General features: G+C 39.6%; 1 protein-coding gene across 3 annotated transcripts; it reads right to left on the bottom strand.

Annotated features, from left to right (window-relative positions):
* Positions 1 to 130: 130 nt before the first annotated feature.
* ASPA (aspartoacylase) lies at positions 131 to 21,407 on the bottom strand. 3 transcript variants are annotated; one of them, XM_010815906.3, is made up of 7 exons: positions 21,309 to 21,407; positions 16,855 to 17,109; positions 12,818 to 13,013; positions 11,343 to 11,436; positions 8,404 to 8,511; positions 3,721 to 3,830; positions 131 to 967 (listed from the first exon to the last, which is right to left on the bottom strand). In XM_010815906.3, exons 2-7 carry the CDS (start codon positions 17,088 to 17,090, stop codon positions 770 to 772), a joined length of 942 nt encoding a protein of 313 aa, XP_010814208.1. In that variant the 5' UTR covers positions 17,091 to 17,109; positions 21,309 to 21,407; the 3' UTR covers positions 131 to 769.
* Between the last annotated feature and the right edge of the window lie 354 nt (positions 21,408 to 21,761).

Genomic DNA, 21,761 nt, shown 5'->3' with positions numbered 1-21,761 from the left:
TCTGGGGGGGCGTGTGAGAGGTCTGAAGGAGGCTCCTGGCTTCCTGGGGTCAGCACAGAACAAGTGGGCGTACCGGAGCGCGAAGCTTTGTGATGCTTTGTGTGGGTGACTCTCAGTGGACAAAGGACCATTCAGAGTTTCTTGATTTATTCATAATGTCACCTTTACAATCAGCCCTCATTTCTCATTCACATTTCATCGTCATAAGAGCATTTTAAAATCTACAGATATCACAACTGCTGCTGATTGACTTTAATACTTTAGCATTAATTCAAACGTGAAAAAATTTAAAATAGTGAGCCTGTGCTATTAGTTTCTAGGAGTATTTCTATATTACTTAAAAGCATACAGTATTTAACTCTATGCTCAAGTTAATAGTTTTTTGTATACAGTATCTGTGCTGCGCTGTACTGAGTCGCTCAGTTGTGTCCAACCCTGCAATCCCATGGACTGTTTCAATGTTAAAATTTCAATTCTAAGGCTGTTTACTAAGAACGTTAAACTATCAAAGTATAAGGTATATAAAGCTATAGAGAAATAAGAAATGCACTTCTTTGAATAGGCTACATACATAAAGTATGATATCTGTGAAAGGCATTCATTAACACATTCATTCATTCAACAAATTTACCTGAATGTCCACTGTGTTCAAGGCACCACTAGGAGCTGTGGAAATGATGATGAGTAAGGCACACTCCTGCTCTTCAAGAGCTTATAAACTGGCAGAATTTTTCAAGGCACTCTCTAACAAGTGAGCCACAAGTGATTTCTAATGTAGAGAGGAGCGAATACTGTTTGCATTGAGTGTTAGTTTAGTCGTCTTTGCAAAAGCTTCTTTCTTCTCATAATATGCGGCCTCATTTACAAACACTGGGTACACGGTTTGGTCTCCACCCAATGAAATAGTCTTTCCATCAAGAGTTAAAAACACAGGATCCTCAGGGTGCAAGGGTTTCCAATCTTGATCCTTTCAGGAAACAACATACATAAATTACATTTGGTTTCTCTCCTACTTTACAAATTGTATAATGGAAAAGAATATGAGAAAGGATGTATATGTGTATATCTATCTCTATATATTCATATATGTGACGGAATCATTCGCTGTACACCAGAAACTAACACAACATTGTAAATCAACTATACATAGAAGTAGTGTTAGTTGCTTAGTCGTGTCTGACTCTTTGCGACCCCATGGACTGTAGCCCCCCAGGCTCCTCTGTCCATGGGATTTTCCAGGCAAGAATACTGGAGTGGGTTGCCATTCCCTTCTCTAGAGGATCTTCCCGGCCCAGGAATCAAACCAGGTCTCCTGCATTGCAGGCAGATTCTTTACAGTATGAGCTACAGGGAAGTCCCGTCAAAAAATCAACTATACTTCAATAAAAAATAAATTAAAACATTCTTATGTCAGGCTCTAGACAACCAAAATGACAGCACTATCTTCTTTTAAAAGAGACAAGTTAGAGGTATGTGACTAAACTGAGATTGAGCAGTTTGTTTTGGCAGCAGTTTTAAGAGTTCCCCTTTTTATTTTTATAACTGCCACATGATCAGAGTCTGCTTTGGTATCAAGTTCACCTTGAATGTTGCTGAAGAGGTTTATAATATCAAAAACCAAACTACATGCACATATTCTTAAGTGCAAATTATATCTCTTGCTAGCTGAAGTTAAATTCCTCTCAGCAAAATTTAGGAAATATTCATTAAGAGTCTTCTGTATATAAGGCATTCTACTGTTGGGGATAAAAAATGAGTGACCTTGTGCCTGCATGCTAGAAGGCTCTATTCTGGTGGGGATTGGTGGGAGAAGGTGGGGATAGGCTGGGAAAAGCCTGGGAAAAGCACAAGATAGATGAATATTTCCTATACGTGTTCCCACATTATGATAACAACTGAATCATTTAAGAGGTTCACAATCTTTATCTTTCTATCCTTTAAAACACTGCCTCAGGCTCCTTCAAGTTTCCACCTGGATCTCACAAGGCACAAAGCTGGATCTGCTCCACTAGTCTGTGTTTTGGGGCAGGCTGCTTTATTAAGTCAGAGAAGGCAATGGCACCCCACTCCAGTACTCTTGCCTGGAAAATCCCATGGATGGAGGAGCCTGGTGGGCTGCAGTCCATGGGGTCGCTAAGAGTCAGACGACTGAGTGACTTCTCTTTAACTTTTCACTTTCACGCATTGGAGAAGGAAATGGCAACCCACTCCAGTGTTCTTGCCTGGAGAATCCCAGGGTCGGGGAGCCTGGTGGGCTGCAGTCTACGGGGTCGCACAGAGTCGGATACAACTGAAGTGACTTAGCAGCAGCAGCAGCAGCTTTATTAAGTTGTAAGTCCGAATGACTATCATTAGGGTCATTAAATAGCAGTCTGAACTGGATCAGTGGTTTCCTACTCTAATTACACAGGCCAATAAGATCAGATTATCCCAGAGCAGGGACAGGCGCTGTTATTTTCTAAAAGGCACTGTAGGCGATGTGCCTCCAGGGCTGACTGCACCAGGCTAGACAATCCATTGGTTCTCTTCCATTTCTGACGTCTGCTAGTGTGTGGGGAGATGGATGTTTTAGCTTTTTAGAATCTTTGCTCTTCTCTGCTTTTACCTCTGCCTCTTCCAGATTTAAACTTCTATTCTTTCCTACGAGCCTTTTCTTCCCCTTCATTACACCATTATTGATCAAACCAGACAAACAGCAGATACATACTGGGGTCTTGAGGGGTCAGGGAAAAAAGGCAGAAAACATCCCAAAGGAGGAGGCTCTGATTGGTTTGCTCTTTTACAGTAGTGATGACAGGGAGGTGGTAGCAACGTGGCCAACTGCAAAGAACCTTCGTTCTGGATCTGCCATCAATAACTACAGGACTATGGGAAGGATCTAATTTCTGAGCCTCCATTTTCTTATATTAAAGTAGATGTAATAATTCTTACCCATTGCACTTGACGCAGGAATTTCATGTTCTCTGACCCCCATCCACATCTCATTATTCTGTTATAGCATCTGGTTATCTTCATTTGAAGACCACAGTTTAGACTTTAGTATATCTAGACTATAAGTTCCACATGAATATAAACCATATTCGTTGATGTACCTCCAGAGCCAGCACAGGATTTATTCCATAAATATTTACTCAGCGATGATCTGAATACCTTATCTAGACTGCAGTGTTTTTGAGAACATCTATTGAGGCACTCACATATGTAAAATGCTTAATGGGCTGTTAAATGTTAGTCGCTCAGTCATGTCCGACTCTTTGCAACCCCATGGACTATAGCCAGCCAGGGTCTGAGGTCCATGGGATTCTACAGGCAAGAAAACTGGAGGTGGTAGCCATTTCCTTCTCCAGGGCATCTTCCCGACCCAGGGACTGAACCAGGGTCTCCTGCATTGCAAGCAGATTCTTTACTGTCTGAGTCACCACGGACTATAAAGGTCTACTCAAAGCTGCGAGCATGCTCAGTTGTGTCTGACTCTTTGCAAACCCATGGACTGTATAGCCTGCCAGGCTTCCCTGTCCATGAGATTTCCATGGCAAGAATACTAGAGTGGGTTGCCATTTCCTCTTCCAGGGGATCTTCCCAACCCAGAGATTGAACCCATGTTTCCTGTGTCTCCTGCATTGGCAGGTGGATTCTCTACCACTGAGCCACCTGGGAATCCCTCCCCTGAAAGGTAGGGCATCATTATTTTGAATATTTAAAAGAAATAGTAACCATTACCTGCAGTTTAGGATGGATGATAGCAGAAATTTCTCCACTTTCATTCCTGGGATAATCAACTTTCTCCATTATTTTATAGACTTCAATAGCACAGGGAGGAAATTCTTTTCCTGTGGCAAAATAAATAAATAAATAAATATAAATGGCAACTAAAAAATAAAAAACACTCCTGATAAAAGGGAAGTTTATACTTCAAAAAAGGAACCAAAAACTGCAAACAGACAGCTATAGGGAGAACACAGTATCTTTTTTGCTTTTAAATCATTTTTCATTGTGAAATATAATACTCAGAAAGTACATAAAACACAATTTCACCCAGAAGTGGGATTGCTGGGATCATATGGGAATCCTATTTTTAATTTTTTGAGGAACCTCTATGCTGTTTTCCATAGCAGCTGCACCGACTTAGATTCCCACCAGTAGTGCATAAGGGTTCCCTTTTCTCCATATCTTCAGCATAACTTATTTCTTGTTTCTTGATAATAGCCATTCTAAAAGGAGCGAGCTGATATCTTCTTATTTTTTTTTATACTTTATATTTTAATTTAATTTTTTACTGGGGTACAGTTGCTTTTCAATGTTGTGTTTCTGCTGCACAATGAAGTGAATCAGCTCTACATATACAAACAGCCCTGGTCTCCTAGCTCCCTCTCCCATCCCGCTGCCCCATCTCGCCCATCTAGGTCACCGGGGAGCACTGAGCTGAGCTCCCTGAGCTACACCATAGGTTCCCACTAGCTATCTGTTTTACACATGGTAGTGTACACACATCAATCCTGATCTCCCATTCCATCCTACCTCCTTCCCCTCTCATTACGGTTTTGATTTTAATTTCCCTGGTGACTAATGATGTAGAACATTTTTTCATGTGTCTGTTGGCCATCTGTATGTCTTCTCTGGCAAAATGTCTATTCAGATCTTCCTCTCATTTTTAAATCAGTATTTTTTTTTTTTTTTACTATTGAGTTGTATGAGTTCTCTATATATTTTGAATATTAGTGCATTATCAGATATATAATTTGCAAATATTTTCTCCCATTCAGTAGATTGTATTTTCACTCTGTTGATGGTTTCCTTTGCTGTGCAGAAGATTTTAGTCTGACGTAGTCTCATTTATTTTTGCCTTTGTTGCTTCTAATTTTGGTGTCAGATTCAAAAAATTGCCAAGACCTATACCTATTTCAGGAAGCTCACTGCCCATGTTTTATTTTATGTTTTATAGTTTCAGTTCTTATGTTCATGTCTTTAATCCATTTTGAGTTAATTTTTGTGTATGGTCTTTAAGATAGTGGTCATTCCATTCCTTTGCACCTAGCTGTCCAATCTCCCCAATGCCCCTTATTGAAGAGACTGCCCCTTCTCCACTGTAGATTCTTTGCTCCTTTGATGTATATTAATTGACCATATATACATAGGTTTGGAGAAGGCAATGGCACCCCACTCCAGTACTCTTGCCTGGAAAATCCCATGGACTGAGGAGCCTGGTAGGTTTGGAGAAGGCAATGGCACCCCACTCCGGTACTCTTGCCTGGAAAATCCCATGGATGGAGGAGCCTGGTAGGCTGCAGTCCATGGGGTCGCTAAGAGTCGGACACGACTGAGCGACTTTCACTTTTCACTTTGATGCATTGGAGAAGGAAATGGCAACCCATTCCAGTGTTCTTGCCTGGAGAATCCCAGGGACTGGGGAGCCTGGTGGGTTGCCGTCTATGGGGTCGCACAGAGTCGGACACGACTGAAGCGACTTAGCAGCAGCAGCACATAGGTTTATTTCTGGGCTCTCCACTCCATTCCATTGATCTGTGTGTCTGTTTTTATGCCAACACTATATGGCTTAATTATAACAGCTTTGTAATATGAAGTTGGGGGCTTCCCTGGTGGCTCAGCTGGTAAAGAATCCACCTGCAATGTGGGAGACCTGGGTTCAATCCCTGGGTTGGGATGATTCCCTGGAGAAGGGAACAGTTACCCACTCCAGTATTCTGGCCTGGAGAATTCCATGGATTGTATAGTCCAAGGGATTGCAAAGAGACAGACACGACTGAGTGACTTTCACTTTCACTTTGAAGTCAGGAAGTGTGATGCCTCCAGCTTTGCTCCTCTGTCTCAAGATTGCTTTGGCTATTTGGGGTCTTATATTGCTCCGTAAAATTTTAGTTAAGGATGTTCACAACAACACTAAACCAAAGGATGTTCTCGAATGATTCCTACCAGCACTGGGTCCACAAGTACACAGAGGTTGGACAGAGGTGGAAAGCAGAACTTAAAAAGTCAGTGCAGGGGAGAGAGAGGCTAGGAATGAGAGTCAGGCAGGACACCTGTGCTCTAATCTCCCAGCCGTGTCAACTTGAGCAACATGCTTAACTTCTCGATGCTCACTTTCTTTACCTGTCAGATGAAGATTTCACATCAATTCATCTTGGAGGGCCCCTTCCAGCTCTGACATCCTGTGATTGTGTAACTTCAGGAGGACGTTCAGCAGGTTAGATGACTTCACCATTGTGCTTCTCCTCTTAACTAAGTATGTTAAACATCTGGGCAGCTCTTGAACAGTGAGATATTGGGATATAGCCAGTCTGCCCATAGTGGAGTGAAACTTACAATGCTGCAGCAACGTTAAACAACCCAGTGCCCAGAAACTTGGAAAAGGGGTAGTTTACGTTTGTACCTGGCTACCTCTGAATAAACAGGATGAACTTTCATCCAGCATAGAGCCCACACTATGCCATGGTTGCAATCCAAAGGAAAATCTTCCTTTCCCCGTAGTGCAGAAAGTGCAGCCAGGGTGGAATTCAGATATCCTGCCATCACTTCTGTACCAGTTTGCTTCCGCTGCATAATATGTGATGCCAGAACTCTGTGGCATAAAACAACCCTCTAGTTTAGCTCATGATTCTGTGGCTTGGTTGGGCAGTCCCTCTGGTCTAGGCTGGAACGGCTGATTTCTAATTGGCTTGCTCATGCATTTGCGGTGAGCTGGCAGGTCAGCAGGAGGTGGATAATCTAAGATGGCTTTGCTGTCATATCTGGGCATTTGATGGGTCCTCAGCTGGAGCTGCAGAACTACTGACTGGGAGGTCTCAGTCTTCAGCCTCATGGTCTTGTATCATCCAGCAGGCTAGGTGAGCTGATTCACAAATGACAGTGCAAGGCTCCTTAGAGCAGCGAGACAGCAAGCCCAGATGTGCAAGTTCTTTTCTAATCTCTTCTGTGGTATAAAACATGCCACATGGCCAAGCCAGATCCAGGTGGTAGGAAAACAGACTTTATCTCTAGCTAGGACATGGAAGCAGGGAAGAGAAGAATTTGTGGCCATTTTTATAATTTACCAAATCTTCCAAGATGAAGACAGAAATATCAGATGTCATTTCTTTAAACCAGAAGGTCCACTGGGAGAAAAGAAGAAAGTGGTAGAACACGAAGGAACATGTTTTTGCTCCTTAGAATCTCAGAGCTGGAGTGACTCTCAAATGCTTAACTTCCATTGATGCTTGAATATTCTCTGTATCTTTCTGGCTAAGTGGTCATCTTGCTCCTGCTTGAACAGCCTCACAAAGTGTGGTCTGTTCCATTGTTGGTCAGCTTTGTTAATCAAAAGTTTCTGTCCTTAGATAACATTATCCCACAGATTCTATTCTGCCCTCTGAGTCACAGAAAACTTGTCTAATTCCTTTCCAGTATAACACTTCTGAAACTCTAAAATAAAATTGGCTTTAAGACTCCTTTTCTGCCAGTCTAAGTGCCTTTAATTTTATCAACCAGCACTCAAATATTGTCACATACATGAGGATACATGTGAAGGTATTCTGTAAACTGAACTTCTATGTGCATCCTTGGGATTATTTTTATTATGGTTTTCAAACTCTTCAACATTCTCAATCATCTCCTTAGCTGCTGCTGCTGCTAAGTCACTTCAGTTGGGTCTGACTCTGTGTGACCCCATAGATGGAAGCCCACCAGGCTCCCCCGTCCCTGGGATTCTCCAGGCAAGAACACTGGAGTGGGTTGCCATTTCCTTCTCCAATGCATGAAAGTGAAAAGTGAAAGTGAATTCGCTCAGTGGTGTCTGACTGTTAGTGACCCCACAGACTACAGCCTACCAGGTTCCTCTGTCCATGGGATTCTCCAGGCAAGAGTACCGGAGTGGGGTGCCATTGCCTTCTCCCCATTTCCTTAGCTAACCTCTACTATAAGATGTTTCTCCTGAAGTATGCATTCAGAATTTATTCACAGGTCTCCCCAAGTGTTTATGTAAGGCAGAAAAGAGATTATTTCCTCAATCTAATGGGATAAAATGGTTTTGTATTTTAATTTGCATTTCTAACTACTAGTGATATTGGACATCTTTTCATCTGTTTATTGGACATCTATATTTCTTGGTATTTCTTTGCTTTTTAAAATGGACATTAATAGGAAAATGAGGATTTCATTTGTGAGACTTTATTTGGTAGCTGTTCTTCTTGAATGTGTCTACACTGGTCATTGAAGAATGGCTGAGATGATTACATTTAACAAAAAAAAACAATTAATAGCACAAACGTGGCAAATTTGACCTGGGGTCCATTGTTATTTCAGTGTTGAGTGGTTTAGTCATCATGTGCGCTCCATCTCGTCTTCCTGTCCTGATTTATTTGCACACACACAAGCTAACAGTGAAAGAAACAATTTCGGCCTCCTACTTACCTTCATTGAAATTATGTATAAAATCAAGAGCATGCTGAATCATTTTTCTCATTTGATCTAGAATATCAGCTCTCAGAACCCCCTGAGGCTGGGGACCGACTTCTATACCTAGGTACAGAAGGGGAGATAGTCACATTTCATGTGTTAGAATACAAGATGGAGCATTTTCATACATCAAGATCTAGAATCGCATCATTAAAACTGATTAAAAAGGCAGACCATGTAGCATAATGGAAAATATGTGAGACATAATATTAGGCAATAAATAAAGCAGAGCATTTACAAGGTATATGCATAGTAAATAAAGACTGGGAGAGAACATAAGAAAATCAAAGAGTTGTGCTATAGTAGTAAGGTCTTGTGGGTCTTTTTTCTCTAAATTTCCTTCAATGTTGACAAAATATTTAAAAATTATAATACAGTAAAAGGAGCAGACAACTTTATATTGACAAAATAGTAAGTGACCACAAAGAGAAACTGTCATAGACACAGCTTGTAGGAGAAAACACATCTATTTAGTAATAGAAAGCTAAACTAAACAAGCCATGGATTTAAGTCAAACGACAATCTGTGTGACCCTGGAGCAATATTCTTGCCTTTAACATAACAACCCAACCTGCCATGATAGTCAATGGTTTTAATTTTCTGTGGAAAAAACCTGTATTCATTTCTTCTCATTGCAATAAAATTAATTCCCATACCATCAGGTCTACTTCCTGTGGCTGTCAAGCATTCTTCCATAAACCTATAAAATATTTTTCTCTAAACCACTTATCTAGTCCTTTCCCTCCTGTCCAAGTCTCCCACTCTGTTATCATTACAATCATCACCTGATTCATTTATAAAACTATTTACCAATATAACATCATCCAATCCTTTCCATCTATTCATATACATTCTTTTCCACCTATCCTGTTTTCACCCACTTCTGTTATTTCCCCATTCACAAAATCTTACTGTATTCTCTTTTATCTTCATTTTTCACTTCTGTGTTTAGCTTTTCTGGCTATATGTTTGGGCATATATTTAAGAATATGGTATAAGTGTGGCTAAGGTATGCATCGATGCATAGATGTTGTAAATGTGTGAAAATGTGTTTGTGGATATGTCTGTCTGCGTTCTGTACAAGGTGTTATTGCTTTCCTACCCAAAATTCATTCCATCTACTCCTTGCTGACAGAGTCCTGATTTTGGCTGGGATTCCAACTCAGGGGTAAACACAGAACAGTTTTGCTCAATCACAGTACTCCATCAGCCCTAGTAATTAATTGAAGAATGCATATATGACTCAGTTCTGAATAACTGGCCACAATGGAAGGTCCACAGGGGAGTTCCTGGGACTCTCCTTTCTCCCACCAGATACTGCCATGTTGGCATATGATGCTTGAAATTACAGTGCACATCTTGTGCCACCTAAAGTCACGTCATTGTTGTTTAGTCGCTAAGTCATGTCCGACTCTTTTGAGACCCCAGAAAACTATGGCCTGCCAGGAGATTTCTCAGGCAAGAATACTGGAGTGGATTGCTATTTCCTTCTCCAGAGGATCTTCCTCACCCAGGGATTGAACTTGTGACTCCGACATTGGCAGGTGGATTCTTTACTGCTGAGCCACCAGGGATGCCCATCTAAAGTCATAGAAGTATTACAAAATACTGAGCTGGAGACAGTGTCTCTCTGATCTTAAGTGTCCCCTCTGCCCATGACTGGATGATATAAAAATATTCCAAATAATATAGTAAAGTAGGTATAATATTTCTAATTATTTATAATGATCTTAATATTCCCCCACACTGAAACGTTTGAAAGATTTGGCTCTATTTTCAAAGGAGTGGGATTTTTTTTTTTTTTTTTTTGCCACACTACATGCAGGATCTTAATTCCCCAACCAGGGATCAAACCCAGGCACCCTGTGGTAGAGGGGCAGAGTCTCAACCACTGAACCACCAGGGAAGTCCCTGGATCTATTTTTAAGAGACAGATATATCAATAGATATTCATTCTAGCTAAGAGCAACATTTCCCATAAATGTAATAAACCAAGGCCTGTAAATCTTATGCTTTATTTGGTGTCATAGATCTCTATCCTTTATTTTTAAGCACTTGGTTTGTTTCAAATAGTTACCTACACTTGGTCATTTAGCTTGCCTCAACGGACCCCTTGATTATGCACCAAAATGATCAAAAACCAAATAACCAAAATAACTTTAAATCTACTTCTAAGTTGTGTTGCTGTTGTTCAGTCTCTAAGTCGTGTCCAACTCTTTATGACCCCATGGACTGCAAGACAACAGCAATTTTAAGGATTACAGTGCGGTCTGCAAACAATGATGCTAGTACGTCACTCAGGAAGGAGAACGGGATGTAGAAAAAAGAGACTGTCGGAGAGGGTGTATGAGAGTGCAAGCCTGTGTGCTGGAAGTTACCAGAAGGCAAAGACAAATCCACAGCTCAGTAACTGACAGGGCACACAAGTGAATGGATAATAAACACAGGTTATCAGAGACTCTACTTCGAAGCAGATGCTAAGAGGGATGCTGGGAGAGAATTTTCCATGGGTCTTCTGTATTTCTGCACGTCTTGCCAGCAAGATACTGACTGCCTTGGCTCCAGATTATTGTTTTAAGAGTTTTGTACAGTGGATACCCTTGGAAGATAGGGCTGGTGTCTTGCTTGAGCAAAAAGCAGGTTGCTTACTACCCATTATAAAAGACTCAAATTCCTCTAGCTCAGTGCTTCTTTCTGGAATGTAGAAAGTTGGTCAATGAAAGTGAGGAAATCTGATATAGCTAGAGACAGCCTGGGGATAGTTTGCTTATTACTTGACAATTACAAGCCATAATGATGAGCAAAGTAGCTGCAAATAGTCTTTAAATTAGTTTTCTTAGAGTTTCGTCTCAGACATATTTTGTTTAGCTGTGACAGTGGGAAATGTGACTTACCAACAGGATACTTGGCTATAGAACGAGTAGTTGCATATTTGAGAGAAGGATGCTCAATAAGGTAAACATAGCAGGGTAATGGAGCCAAAGACGTCTGAAAAGAATTTAAAACATGTTCTTATTATGTAAAGACCATATGCCTTGTTCTCTTTACTGTCAGTCAATAATGCCTTCAGTATGTTTAACTTCATCCACTAAGATTAGTAAGACAACTTTAGGAAACACATTCTAAACTCCAACTACATATAAAATTAGATTATATGTAACTTTCTGGATAAAATGTATATTAAACAATTCTCCAGAACCACGAACAAAGTATATGAATAAATTCTTCTGAATGGCTTTTGTTATTTTTGTTTTCATCACTCGTTACACTGAGTATTTAGCTTACTATGGGTTCTTAAAGATTTCTATTTCTACCCTTGTGGGCCAGGTCTCTAGAGATGGCAAGTAACTCCCCCACTTATCTGAATAATTCAGCCTCTTGGTTTTGATGACAATGCAGCATACAAAGTATTCAGCTCTCCCTTCAATGAGCAGCAAAGATACTGCATCATGATCTCCTACCAGAACTACTATCTAGTCAATGTCACTAATTCAAGGAAACAAAAATAATAGTTAATCCTTACTGCTCAAAGCACTCAGCTAAATGCATTAAGAATTTTTTTTTCTTATGTAAGGCTTATTATGGTCATATCAGGTAGCTGTTGTTATTATGCCAATTTTATAAAACAAGGAAAGCAAGGAAGTTGATTACCTTGTTCAAGGTTAGCAAGTGAGAAAATCAGGATTTGAACCCAGGTACTGGCTATATGGGTCACATACTTTTCATTAAATCATACTAGCTCATGCTAGCTCTCTGGAAGGAAGGCTATCCATTACATAGAAATAACCATACAGTTCATTATTTGTGTTTTGCTCAACAGTTATTTTCTAGCAGTTTTTCTTATTATAGGCACTGGACTGCTGATTTTTTCATCTTGTAGATTTCTGAGCCTTAAGATGATTAGCTATATGAAGTACCGAAAGATCAGATGTATGTTGGGGTATATGAACCAAACGGAGACAAAGACAGGGCTAAAGACAGTCTTTTTATCATTGGTCTTTAGTCAACATTAAATGACTATCTTTTAAGCTTCTTAAAACTGTAATTGAGCCACTTCAACCACTTCAAAATTTTGGTATTAATTTTACTGAAAAACCCATGATTACTGTCATAGTCTTAATAAAAGATCTAAAATTTTATAGACACAGTGACTCATATGCTCTATTATTTTTTCATTATATTTATTATTTTGCTCATCCCTTCTCCTTTTCTTCTGCCTGTCACTGCTGCTTCTCTTCTGGTGCTCCCCTCAGTCTCCCATTTCTCTTGGACCCTCCCTCCTCACCCTTTTCTGGTTGTTTCAACATCTATAATCAACTTAAAATTACAGGTCCTAGGCTAACTTGTAAATTAATAACATTGACATTACCTTAATATAATGAAACATCTGAATTAAAAAGTCATTCCTGGAATCTTCGAGAATAAGAGTGCACCCCATGTTAGAAGTAGTGTTGTGAAGGTCAAAAATAATGTCATAGGAATCTTCACTATCTTTTGGACCAAATAAATGATTGATTTCTTGAGCCCTTCTCACTTCATATGGCAAATCCTCTGACTTTTTTTTGCTGTTATTAGCAGAAAGAAAAAGATTAACAACACCTGGAGCTAAGATAACATACATATACAATGAGAACACAGTATATTAGAAACCTGGCACCAAACCTTTAATATGAAAAACCTCTGAGGGAAGGGGAACTTTATTTGAAAATTTTACAAATTAAAAATTACATTTCCCCCCTCTGTTTGATTCCAAGTAATGTTGCATTGTCACACTTGCAAATAATAGTTCATTTATGTGGCTGGTCACAGGAAGGACATTTCAAACACTTTATCATTTGACTTCAACTCTGAATGAAATTCGCCCATTAATTTAATCAAGAGTCCCTTAGTAGTTAAGTGCACTGGGCTATAATGAAGCTAGACCATCAAATGCACCTATTATTTTTTTACACCCTAGCTAATTCTAGTGCACAAGAATAGTCAAACTTAGGAGCTCACATCATCTTATTAGGGATTCTTAAGTGATTCTAGGACCCACTAGTGGTCCAGGGTCAAGGTTTACAGAGAAGAGTCTGGGTACACTGTGAAAATGCAAAACATTGCAGGAGTATGCATATATGCATTTTTCTAGGATGAGGGTTGATATTTTTTATTGAATTCTCAAATGAGTCTCTACCTGCTGCCCCCCACCTCCAACCTCAATGGTTAGGATACATTTTTTCTTAATGTACATGATAATTTAAATTTATTTTTCTCATGAAAGCATTCAACATTTCCCTATAATTCCATTTATTTCTATTCTCTGACTATTTTTGTTAGCATCTTCAAAAGACCTACAGTTTGTACCTGAGTAATTCTTGCCTGGAATGCAATCAAGAAATTGGAGCAGCAGTTTTTCAACTATGAAGAAAAGCTGCATACTAAGGCTAGTGCAGTGGGAAGACTGGGGCTTCCCTGGTAGTTCAGCTGTTAAAGAATCCACCTGCAATGAAGGAGACCCCAGTTCGATTCCTAGGTCGGGTCCCCTGGAGAAAGGATAGGCTACCCACGCCAGTATTCTTGGGCTTCCCTGATAGCTCAGATGGTAAAGAATCTGCCTGCAATGTGGGAGACCTGGGTTTGATCTCTGGATTGGGAAGATTCTCTGGAGGAGGGCATGGCAACCCACTCCAGTATTCTTGCCTGGAGAAGCCCCATGGACAGAGGAGCCTGAAGGGCTACAGTCTGTGGGATCGCAGAGTCGGACACTGGGCGACTAGCACAGCACAGTGGGAAGACAGAAGTTTGTGGCCTTTATAATATCACTGAGCTATCCAGTCCTGCCTGGACTGCCTACCTCTGGACTTGTTATTTGTGGAAAGAAACCCTTATTTGTTTAAGTCATTGTTTTCAGATTTCTATTATAAGCAACCAGATAGTTCCTAAAGGCTACATGTGTATGTGTGTGCAGGCTAAGTTGCTTCAGACATGTTCTTTGTGACCCTATGGACTGTAGCCCTCCAGGCTCCTCTGTCCATAGGATTCTTCAAGCAAGAATACTGGAGTAGGTTGCCATGCCCTCCTCCAGGGGATCTTCCCGACCCAGGGATCAAACCTGCATCTCTTATGTCTCCTGTATTCACAGGTGAGTTCTTTACCACTGATCCCCTGGTGGCTCAGTCAGAAGAGTCTGCCTGCAATGCAGGAGACCTGGGTTCAATCCCTGGATCGGGAAGATCCCCTGGAGGAGGAAATGGCTATCCTCTCCAGTATTCTTGCCTGGAGAATTCCATGGACAGAGGAGCCTGGTGGGCTGCAGTCCATGGGGTCACAAAGAGTCGGACGTGACTGAGTGACTAACACTTTCTTTACCACGAGTGCCACCTGGGAAGCCCAAAGGCTACAAATGCACTTTAAAAGCTAATTAACGCCACAACTGCATAAGTTCCTCCCTCCTTGCCACAACTGATTTGCTTCTCCCTCTCCCCCATGTGAGTAAATGACACCACCAGCTACTCAGGTGCTCAGAGTCAAGACATGATGTCCTGAAAGGTAATAAACATCTAGTCAGTATTTGAATAATTGAAAGATTTAGTAACCCACTAGATGTAAGGAATAAAGAATGTGGAAGGTTCTAAGATGATTTCCATAAGTGATTTAGTGGGTAATGGTGACATCACTGAGATGAGGAATACAGGGAAAGTAGCACAGTTTAGGAGAAGGAGGATGGGAGAAGGTAATTGACTAATCTAGCTCATAAGTTTCCATGAACACCCTGAAAAAACACTGTCCAGCCTCTGATAAGTGTTAAATATAAGAAGTAGAAAGTGAGTTTAATTTAAAAGACTACTCTCATTGAAATGCAAGCCACTGAGTGGTCATAATAAGAAAACTCAATCTAGTTCATTTCAGAGTTATTTGGCAAGTTAACATGCCAACTAAAAGTTATTCTTCAAGAAATCTTTAGTGGTAATGTAAGAGTTAGTTAATAGGTATTATAGGTGAATAGATAAACCTTAATCGTGTTGACATAACCTCAGTCGTGAATATAAAGCATGTTTGAATTTAAAATTTATGTTAGTAAAAATATGGTTTGATATGTAAGCTATGCTGCTGCTGCTGCTAAGTCGCTTCAGTCATGTCCGACTCTGTGCGACCCCATAGACGGCAGCCCACCAGGCTCCCCGTCCCTGGGATTCTCCAGGCAAGAACACTGGAGTGGGTTGCCATTTCCTTCTCCAATGCATAAAAGTGAAGAGTGAAAGTGAAGTCACTCAGTCATGTCCAACTCTTAGCGACCCCATGGACGGCCTACCAGGCTCCTCTGTTCATGGGATTTTCCAGGCAAGAGTACTGGAGTGGGGTGCCATTGCCTTCTCTGATGTAAGCTATGACTAATGTATAATTGCCCCAGAGATTGTATTCCATAAAGTGAGGCAAATTTGTATAAATATAGTAGCCATCTTTTGATCTATGATGAGATTAAAGTAACTCTTTAAACTCAAAACAGGATTTAATAGAAAATGAGTATATAAAAGTGTTATATTAGTTGTTGCTGGGCATTACTTATATCTTAGCTTGTCGACTGTTAGCTCATTGAGAGCAGAAATCATTTTGTACATAACTTTGTATTCCCATAGTATCTGGCACAGTGCCCCATGAAGAGTAGGTGTTTAATAATATTTTTATGTAAATGAAAGAAGTGGTAAAAAGCTTAGAGGCCTAAATATCTACAGGAGTAGCTACAATGATGTAAACAAAGGCAAAAATAATAAGGACATAGAGCATTATGATTGTATATACTATATGTAATGTATCATCAGCTATAATTTAAATTCAGAAAATTCAGGTCTCAAGGACCCACTACTGAAGGTAGTACATGTACTCCTCAGATCACAGAGCAGTCTAATGTTTTCTGATGATGGTCATTTATTCACTCTTTCATTAAACAAACATTAACTGAAATATTACACTTTTCTTAACTAGAACTTCATGCGCTACCAAAATATAGTTGCAAAAAGTGTAGTAGTGAATCACCTAGAAAGCTAAAAAATATGTATCTAAGTGTAGCGGTCAAATATTAATTTAATGCAAAAGACTTATTAAATCTGTTTCTTTAAAGACATAATTTAAAAATAAAAACCTCTGTTATTTGTTGTCCCAGTCTAGATAGAATATATTTAAAAAATCAGTTAAGAAGTATTTGATGTTTAAAAAAATTTATAAAAGAGTACATGAATGTCCAGTTTAGGTAATTAATTCATCACGTAGTATGACTAAAAGTGAAAGTGATCTTATTCACAATAGCGATTCTGTGTATGAACATGAATATCATATGTATACACATGTGCTTTCACACATACTACTTTTCACACACACACACACAAACACACATGTGCACACATACAACACAAAATATAGTCTTACCCAAGATTTTCAGGGTCAAAAACTCGATTCAGGTCACAGTCAATATATCTGGTGCACTTCTTCACTGCTCTTGGGTTGGTAATAAATGGTTTTACCTCCAGCCCTGTTCTTTGAATCTCAGTGCTGTTCTCCAGCCAGTGCTTAACTAGAAATACTCCTGTTAGTTCATTCCCATGAGTTCCTCCAAAGATAGCCACCTTTTTTATAGGGTCTTCAGCAACATGACAAGAAGTCATTTTTGTGAAGTAGGTTTATCTGATTTCGGCAATTCAGAAGAGAGGAGATCAAAGAAAACTTAATTTCTTAGGCAAAGTTTAGAAACTTAAATCTAAATGAGACTTTAACCTAAGTGCAAAGTACAGACTTCTCTTGAGTGGAGTATATTTTAATTTTCTGTTACAAGTTCTGAGCTCTGTTTATTATAGGGATACTCCCTTCTTTAGCCCTGCCCTTTACCATATTTGGGTTAAAATATGCAGAGATCAACTAGAGATGCAGCTGTTTACTTTAACTTCTAACTCCCTCAAATGGTCGGTAGACCTAAATGCAATAAGTTAGCATCTCACACTTAAGCGAAACTTCTGCTTTCTCTTTAGCCAGAATGTTTTCTAACAGTGTTTTCATGATTATTTGTGGTAGTAAAAATAGATTACACTTTTCTTATCCTCAAAAATATAAAATAAAAGACTGGCCTATAGTATGCATCTTATTATTCAATATTTATATTTCTGCTTAAAACCATTTCTTCTCTGAAATGAGTTCAGGCCCTATTTATCTTCTGAGGGCATCTGAATTTCAGCTCTATAAACAGCCAACGGCAGATCCTCAGAGAACTCCTCTGGAACCACTATCCTTTCTTTTTTTTATTTTCAGTACATTAAATTTATTCATAAAAAATCCTTAAAAATGTACACTTTTTCCTTTTTAACCTAGTAAAACACAAAACCCTCAATTGAACTGGCATTTATAATTCAAAATCAAATTAGCAGAATATTAAATACTTAAGAATCTTTTAAAAATATAAAGTTACATGCAATTTTGTAGAACTGACATAAAAGAATGGATCAAAAATGGGAGAATATTCCTTCATTCCTAAAAAGAAACTACATCCAGTAGAAGCTGTGAAGATGCTTGGGTACACACTTTCTTCAGTTGCACTACCAAAGCCTGTCTTTGTGTATCTAAGAACTTTGTGCATGTGAACGGCTTCTTACAACAGCACGATGGACTGGCTGGCGCTCCCCTCCCTCCAATTACAGTGTAGTATTATAACACTGACCTTTGGCCTCCAACCAGCATAGTACATAGTTTTTGAGTGTTGATTAAAGATACTTTGATTTAGAACCTCAGGACTTTTCAGTAAGTGAGCCTCTTCAGAACCCATGACTGTAAATGTCACCTGCCTCATTTTTGGGGCATCGTCTGTGCTTTGGAAAGTACGGCCAACCCACTCAGGTGCCACAGGCCCATCCGCTGGATGAGTGGTCAAGCTGAGCAGGGTCATGGTTTCCCTTACAACATTTAAGACACTTCAACACATCAGCTATCAGTGTGTAGAACTAGTAAGGCATCAAATAAGCCACCACAAAAGTAGGAAGAGTGATAATGACAGGGAGTGAGGAGTGTGCAATCACAGTGCCTACTTGGCAAGTGCTCACTGGCAACACTGGAGTGAGTGGACAGATGCAAGCCTTGGTCAGCCTGTGCTCAGACTGGAACTTGTTACCACCATATAACTTTAGGCAAAGTTACCACCGGCTCTGCACCTCCATACACAGTGTGCAGTATAAACTATGTGGACTTCTTGTGACAAAGGACCTAGAATTCTAAATAGTGAATTAAAATACTGAACCTACTACCATATTTTATTGACTATGCCAAAGCCTTTGACTGTGTGGATCACAATAAACTGTGGAAAATTCTGAAAGAGATGGGAATACCAGACCACCTAATCTGCCTCTTGAGAAACCTGTATGCAGGTTAGGAAGCAACAGTTAGAACTGGACATGAAACAACAGACTGGTTCCAAATAGGAAAAGGAGTACGTCAAGACTGTATATTGTCACCCTGCTTATTTAACTTATATGCAGAGTACATCATGAGAAACGCTGGGCTGGAAGAAGCACAAGCTGGAATCAAGATTGCCGGGAGAAATTATCAATAACCTCAGATATGCAGATGACACCACCCTTATGGCAGAAAGTGAAGAGGAACTAAAGAGCCTCTTGATGAAAGTGAAAGAGGAGAGTGAAAAAGTTGGCTTAAAGCTCAACATTCAGAAAACGAAGATCATGGCATCCAGTCCCATCACTTCATGGCAAGTAGATGGGGAAACAGTGGAAACAGTGTCAGAGTTTATTTTTTTGGGCTCCAAAATCACTGCAGATGGTGATTGCAGCCATGAAATTAAAAGACGCTTACTCTTTAGAAGGAAAGTTATGACCAACCTAGACAGCATATTAAAAAGCAGAGACATTACTTTGTCAACAAAGGTCCGTCTAGTCAAGGCTATGGTTTTTCCAGTGGTCACGTATGGATGTGAGAGTTGGACTATAAAGAAAGCTGAGTGCCGAAGAATTGATGCTTTTGAACTGTGGTGTTGGAGAAGACTTTTGAGAGTCCCTTGGACTGTAAGGAGATCCACCCAGTCCATCCTAAAGGAGATCAGTCCTGGGTATTCATTGGAAGGACTGATGCCAAAGCTGAAACTCCAATACTTCGGCCATCTGATGTGAAGAGCTGACTCATTTGAAAAGACCCTGATGCTGGGAAAGATTGACAGCAAGAGGAGAAGGGAATGACAGAGGATGAGATGGTTGGATGGCATCACCGACTTGATGGACATGGGTTTGGGTGGATTCTGGGAATTGGTGATGGACAGGGAGGCCTGGCGTACTGCGGTTCATGGGGTCGCAAAGAGTCGGACACAACTGAGCGACTGAACTGAACTGAACTGAACTGAACTACCATATTATTAAGCTGACTCATGTAATTTTTTGGAGATTATAAATCACACTGGGTTTTTTTTATCCATTCTTTCAGAAAGCTTTCTCATGGTTAGAGACACAAGAACCAAATTAAAGATGACTGGGTCTTAAGTTACTTTGAAACAAGACTTTTTGGAAACACACTTTAATTTCTTTCTCATGAAGTTATTAGTAATTCTGTGTCAACTTTCTTAGGGATCTTCCTCACTTTTTGCCTCTATACTAAAAGACAAACAACTATTAGTAATTTTCAAGACATTGTAATGCCTGAAAATGTCTTGAGACATGCTCTATATACTAACCAGATTATATGAGTTTATACCGACACAGCCTAATTTACTGGCAGCAGAGACTCTCCACTGGAATGTGTTACTCATGAAGGGGTCTTATTAGGGGAAACTATGCAGAATACTGTACTAAGATGATTACATTCTTTTGGAGAAATGAGTCTGAGCCATATCCGATTTGATTTCATGCTCAATCACCCAGAAAGTCAAATATGTTCAAGTACTGAAAACATTATGTACTAGGGATGGGAGATCGTTCAGAAGGAGTACCACAAGAGTGATTCCTCACAACTACAGAGTAGTTTAATTTAAAAGGTTTTAGCCATCTGTTTTCTCAGTTTATTCACATATCCACTTTAGGTGATAGGAAGGGTTAGCAGTTGACATCCCCAGTGCAGTGGTAAGAGAAAAAAAAGACTAATTTGGTTAAGTTGCTGAGTTTCTAGGAGAAAACCAGGCCTTGGATCCAAGTTTTCTGAATCCAAGTCGAGTGTTTTTCACAGAACAATAGGGTGTTCCCTGTTATTTTTGGCTTTCCCCAAAATTCTAATTTTGCTCTTTCCAAATTCACATAAACAGTTACAACAGTGCTCAGGAAACAAACAAGCTTACAAACAAAACACATGATGGAAATAGAAAATGTGAATGATTCAAAATAGTTAATAAACCAATACCTGTTTTCTTCCTTTAAGAGATTATAATCCAGAGACAGAGAAAGCATAACAATAAAATTAACATGCACACATTGAAATTACTGTTCTAATTTCAGATAAAAAACCCCTGTAGCTTTTGATTTTCTGTCCACATCCATGTACACTGAACACTTCAGTGCAGAGATGCAGAAAACAAGCATAAATGTAAACAGATGACGATCGTATTATTTAGTTACTTTGGTTTCAAGAGCAGTAACTGGTAAATTATTAACACTCGATTATGTTTTGTTTCTCTTCTGCCAATTTCTGGTTAGTTCTGTCCTTTGCCCCAGTCTCTCTGGAAATGCTGCTTCAGCTATGTACTTGTAGCTGGCACAAATGACTTGCATTTTGAGGCTTGTTTTATGGAATTTTAACAGATCAACACTCTGAAGCACATCTAACATTCGTAAAGTTTCCTTTACATGTCAAAATGAATAACTTTTTTTGAGAGTTAACGAATTGTAGTAATTCTGTCCTATGCTTACCTTGTTTATTGTGTACAGAGTTTGTCTTCTGTGGAAAGCTTTATTAGAAAAAAAAGGAGAGCATTTCCTTAGAACTAGAGCAACAGAGGCTTTTCGTACTCTTATACCAAGTTAACTTCCGAAAGATTTTTAACTCCCTGTTTCCCAAAGCACTCTAAATATCTGAACCCTACAAAAACTACAAATTTTTATTAGTCTAGTTCTTTTTGAGAAATTCAGAGAACTGATAGTATACAAACTGAGACTCTTTTTAGCTGTCACTATCTCACAATAAGGTTGAATATTTATCATCTGGTCTCAATCTACCTCTAATCCTATCTCCTAATATTTTCTTTGATCTAATCTTCAAAGAAACTACTAATATATCTCATGGTCTCATACTCTTGTGAAGTGAAAGTCACTCAGTCTGGAAGTCTTTCCTGATAGCTCAATCGGTAAAGAATCCACCTGCAA

The sequence above is a fragment of the Bos taurus genome, chromosome 19, assembly GCF_002263795.3.
Source record: "Bos taurus isolate L1 Dominette 01449 registration number 42190680 breed Hereford chromosome 19, ARS-UCD2.0, whole genome shotgun sequence".
In the NCBI taxonomy this organism is placed as follows: domain Eukaryota; kingdom Metazoa; phylum Chordata; class Mammalia; order Artiodactyla; family Bovidae; genus Bos; species Bos taurus.
This window is presented reverse-complemented; position numbering and strand designations above follow the sequence as displayed.

Excerpts from the sequence above, each read along its gene's own strand:
- ASPA (XM_010815906.3), bottom strand. The coding sequence starts at position 17,090 with ATGACTTCTTGTCATGTTGCTGAAGACCCTATAAAAAAGGTGGCTATC. Across the intron at positions 11,437-12,817 it reads AGATGTTTCATTATATTAAG|ACGTCTTTGGCTCCATTACC; the intron begins GTAATGTCAATG and ends AATTCTTTTCAG. Across the intron at positions 3,831-8,403 it reads TATACATAATTTCAATGAAG|GAAAAGAATTTCCTCCCTGT; the intron begins GTAAGTAGGAGG and ends ATTTTGCCACAG.